Source organism: Galeopterus variegatus, unplaced genomic scaffold, assembly GCF_000696425.1.
Source record: "Galeopterus variegatus unplaced genomic scaffold, G_variegatus-3.0.2 Scaffold1866, whole genome shotgun sequence".
Lineage (NCBI taxonomy): Eukaryota > Metazoa > Chordata > Mammalia > Dermoptera > Cynocephalidae > Galeopterus > Galeopterus variegatus.
The window spans coordinates 92,202-97,418 of NW_007727977.1; the positions used below are offsets into that span (position 1 = coordinate 92,202).

Genomic DNA, 5,217 nt, shown 5'->3' on the forward strand with positions numbered 1-5,217 from the left:
TTCTTGCTCCAGTATTGTATGCAAACTTCAGATTCCAGGAGCGTAAGCCACCTGCCACGAAAGTCCATGAGTTCCTAGGCCAGGAGAAGGAGAAAATTCCTCTTGCTCCATTCTTGCTCCAGTATTGTATGCAAACTTCAGATTCCAGGAGCGTAAGCCACCTGCCACGAACGTCCATGAGTTCCTAGGCCAGGAGAAGGAGAAAATTCCTCTTGCTCCTTACTATTTTCAACCCTTCTCGCCTCATTTCTATTTCGGAAACCCCGGAGACTTCAGAATTCATGCCACCCAGCTGTACCAGCCATCCTCCCTTCTCAACCCCATCTCCGTCATCCACAGGAGTAATTGTGATCCTTGGCTGCCTTAGAATTATCAGGAGAGCTTTTTAAAAAATTCTGAGGCCCAGGCCCCACCCTGGATCCCTTAAATCAAACCCTGAGGGTAAGGCCCTGCCATGAGTAATTTATAAAGCTCCTCAGATGATTTTAAATTTCAGCCGTGGTTCAGAACTGATTAAAGCCCTCCTACTCACTCCCCCTTAGCCACTGAATAGGCTACAGCTTCTTTCTCACTCATCTTCACCCCAACTTCCGACATTTCCAAGACTTCAACATCCTCATAGATAACCCATACAAAATCTTTTCCTCTCAGTCTTAACATTCTTACCTCCAGCAATCTTTGATGTGCTCTACCTTAGCTACCCAATTTTATGGCTATACCAAAACCTTATACATAGCAGTAAGTATACTGGCTCTAGAATCTCACTTTAAAGCACCTCACTCAAATTCCTCCAGTTCGTCTTTACTCCACCCCCTACCCTCGCTAACAATTCTAGCATAAATAACAATCTGTGGACCTCACCTGTGGACCTCTTACTCAGCTGGTTAAACCCCAAGCTTGGTTGAACCTAAGTTCTACCCTTTCCACACCTGCACCAGAAGCACTGAAGTGTGATGTTACTAGAATGCAGCTGCAGCCAAGTGTGCCACTAGCACCAGCAAGTCTCAGGGCCCCGCATCTCAAGATGAGCTCTCAACACCATCAGACAATCCTATAATACAACTACATGTCCCTGATGGTTAGTTTCCCCACACCTGAGATAATTATTTCATACATTGCTCTCCCTCCTCAGCTTCCTACCCATCTCAGCTGATGACTTTGCTTCGTAATTCATTGAGTAAAAAAAAACAAGCCAGTCTTGTCTTTACCACCAAATCTATAAAACCATCTTTACCTAACTAGCTCTATCTTCTAGGTGTTCCTTTCCACAATAAAAGGAGTATCACTGCTCCTGTTAAGGGCTAATTACAGTAATCACTTGTGCTCTGGACCCCATCTCTCTCCCTCCTTCTCAAGGGCTTTGTTCCTGTGGGCATTCCCTCTCTCAGCTGTGCTCTCAGATTCTGAGTGATCCCTGTCAATATGCCAACATACTCAGTGCCTCCCTTTCCCCTAAATGCCCTTCTAATTATTACTAGTTTCTCTGCTTTCTACCAGCAAAGCTTCTAGAAAGTGCTGTTTTTGGGCGGCTGGACAGTATGGGGATCTGAACCCTTGACTTTGATGTTATCAGCACCACACTGTAACCAAACTAACCAGCCAGCCCTAGGAAGTATCACTTCTATTCAGTCTTGACTTTAACCTTAGCTTCCATCCCTACTTCTCATTGGAACTTCTCTTTAAGATCAGTCACCTACATGTTGCCAGGCCCAACTGCCATGACCGTTTTCTTCTTTCTCTATCTCTCCATAAAATTTTACTCGAACAACCACTCCCTCCTCCTTGAAATACCACTTTATTCTCACTTTCATGATGCCATGCTCTTCTTATCCCTCTTGACCTCTTTTATCTAACCTCTAAGTTCTTGCTTCTCAAAGTGTAGTCTGGGGAACCAGTGGCATTGGTAGCATCTGGGAGATTGTTAGATTTGCAAAGTCTCAGACCCCCAGACCTACTGAATCAGAATCTTCACCTAACAAGCTCACCGGATGACTCCTGGGACCCTGTGCCATATTCTCCTCCTAGGTTATCCCATCCACACCCATGGCTCTAAATGTTTGGTTTTGTTTGTTTTAATCCCCAAGTCTTCTCTAGCCCTGACTTCTCTCCTAAAGTCCAGATTCATATACCTTAATAGCCTACATGACATCTCCATTTGGATGTCTCAGATATTTCAGATTTAGTGCATTCAAAACAGAAACCATCCCACATCTCACTGAATCGCCCCACCAAAACAGGACAGCTAAATTAATTCAGCCCTTATAAAGTGACAGGTACTATTTTAAGTGTTCAACAATCATCAGTTCATTTAGTCCTCACACCATCACCAGGAGATAGAAACTATCATCATCTGCATTTTATAGATGGAAAAACAGACAGGGAAAGTAACTTGCCCACAATTATGCATCGCCTAAGTACTGCACCTAGGATGTGAAGTTAGGGAATCTGGCTCCGGAACATGCTTCCTAACATACTTCCTAATACCACTCACCCCATAGCTCAAAGCAGAAATCTAGGAGTCATCGTTCATTTCCTCCATCACCCGCTGCCAGTCCTGTACATTTCCAAGCATTATCTTGAGTCCATGGACTTCTCCACCTCCACGGCCACCGCCCTTGTCCAAGCCATCATTTTGTTCATATATTCATTAACCAACTAACTGGTCTCCCTCCTGCCACTCTACCTAGTCTTCCCTCACAGCAGGAAGTGTGCTTTTTAAGTAACTATCTGATGTCACTGCCCTGTTGAGACCCCTTCATGGACTACCATATACTTGACCATGGCCTTAAGAACACTTTGGCCCCAAGCCCTGTCTTCTTCAGCCCCACACTATCCTCAGGGGCTCCTATTCCTGGAACATGCCAAGTGCATGCCCCACCCCTAAGGGCCTTTGCTCTTGCTGTTCCCTTCGATCAAAACCATCTTCCCCGAACTCCCCTCATCCTGCAGGTCTCACTTCTCATGTTGCCTCTTCCCAGCCATCCCGTCTAGAAGGGTTACTCTGAGCACCCTTCCTGGCACTCATCACAACCTGAATTTGAGAGGAAATATAAATATAATTTGCGAGGAAATATAATAGACATGGAGCAAGTCCTAGTCTACCTGGGTTCAAATCCTGGATCTACCCTATAACCTCTGAGTCTCCATCTCATCTACAAAAGGGGTGTAACAGATCCCACGTAACATGGCTGCTGAGATGAGCTACAGCAATGCCTGGCACATGCTAAGTGCTGTCTCAGCATTCACTGTTAAGTATGTATACTTGACAGCAAGGACCTTCCCTCTTGACTGTCTCTATATTCCCAGTCCTCAGAGAGCATAGCTTACAAAAGTTTATTAATGACTTTTTCCTCTTCATTGTTCCCTTCACATAAGGGACAGTATCTAATGTTTCTCAGTGCTATATTGATTTTTCACCCCAAGACCACCAGTTAGTGTGCCTCCAAGGTCTAGTTCATATGCATTTATTTTATTCCATTCACATTGTACCACTGTCATACAACCTACAAAAAGTACAAAAGCCTAGTCCATTTTCCAATGCTGGGTCAGAGCCAAGTTACAAAAAAGGAAGACAGCACAATAAATTACAAGAAGAGCTCAGGTGTCCTGCACAGGCCACTGCCTGTCACATGATGTATTTAAAGCTGTAAATATTACCACAGGAGAATCTCTTGTCTTTGCAGCGACCACACAGTTCCTGTCGATGAGGCCTCCTGAGATCAATGTGTCTTTTCTTTTGAGGACAGGAACAACAAAACTTTGAACAGGTCTTTAGAAAACAAAAAAGTTTGGACACTGAATGATCAAATTAGTTTCCAATGTAATATTCAAATCCAAATATTTCTCCCTACTACCCCTAATATCTTTATCTTCGAGTCCTATGAGAAGCTCAAGACCAAGTTGTACAAAACCACCTGTACCCCATTAAATGCCATACATTTCTCCCCCAAGATGACTGGCTCAGCAATATTCTCCTAAACATCTTCTGTGATCAGTCAAGACAATATAATAAAAATTCCACGAGTTAGAGAGTTCTGTAGAGTGTCTTCACTGCATAGGATTTTACATAAGCCAGGAGGGGGTGAGGGGCAGTTGGTGGGAATTAAATGATTTGATTATCTAAATGGGAACATTTTAAAAGTACTAAAGCAGTGGTTCTCAACAGGGGTGATTTTATCCCCCAAGGGACATTTGGCAAAGTCTGGAGATATTTTAGGTTGTGACAACTTGGGAGAGAGAGGTATTCTAGAGAATGTTAAACTTCCTTTTCTTGCCAGACATGCCTAATCTTTACTAGGACTTAACATAGTGCCTTTGAACCATTACCCCATTTTGTCTTCCAACACCTAAAAAACTACACCCTATGGAGACTGGTATACTGCCCTGGTTCACCCTTCCAAACCTACCAATCTTTGACACTGATAATCATTGCTCTATTTTCTACATATGTCCCATAGCCATCCAAAATAAGTCAAGATTTACTTTTTTATATTGTCAAAGCAGGAATTTTCCAAATAGGAGTCCTAAATATGATTTACCAAACATACTATACACTTTTGTGTACTATATCCATATCCTCCACGCTCCCATTGAGGCGTATGCCTCCTTATAAGAAAATTCTATGGTGGGACTGTAAATTAGTACAGCCATTATGGAAAACAGTATGGAGGTTTGTCAAACAGATAGAGCTGCCATACAATCCAGCAATCCCAATGCTGGATATATACCCAAAGGAATGGAAATCATCACGTCAAAGAGATACCTGCACTCCCATGTTTATCACAGCTCTTCACAATAGCCAAGGCATGGAACCAACCTAAATGTCCATCAGTGGATAATTGGATAAAAGAAATGTGGTATATATACAAAATGGAACACTACTGAGCATAAAAAAGTATGAAGTTCTGCCATACAATGCAACATGGATGAGCTTGGAGAAAATTATGTTAAGTGACATAAGCCAAGCACAGAAAGAGAAATACATGTTATTACTCATAGTGAGAGATGGAGGGACAGAGAAGAAAAGGAGGAGGGAGGGGGACAGGGGAAGAATGAGCTGGTGGTGGGACATGGTGGGGGAGAGAGGGAGGGAGATGGGGGAGGGAGAGATGTGGAGTGAGGGAGGGAGAGGGACGAGGGAGGGAGTTGGGGAGAGAGTGTTGGGGAGAGAGAGAGTCGGGGAGAGAGGGAGACGGGGGAGGGAGGGAGAGAGACGGG

The 5,217-nt window shown here is 43.7% G+C and overlaps 1 protein-coding gene across 1 annotated transcript in view; it reads right to left on the reverse strand.

Moving 5' to 3' along the window:
- Positions 1-3,625: 3,625 nt before the first annotated feature.
- The window catches only part of ZAR1L (zygote arrest 1-like), a 10,310-nt gene continuing 8,718 nt past the window's right edge, over positions 3,626-5,217 (reverse strand). Inside the window, exon 4 of the mRNA XM_008579360.1 lies at positions 3,626-3,769. Within this exon, the coding sequence (XP_008577582.1) occupies positions 3,626-3,769 (144 nt within the window). The remainder of the gene's footprint in view (positions 3,770-5,217) is intronic.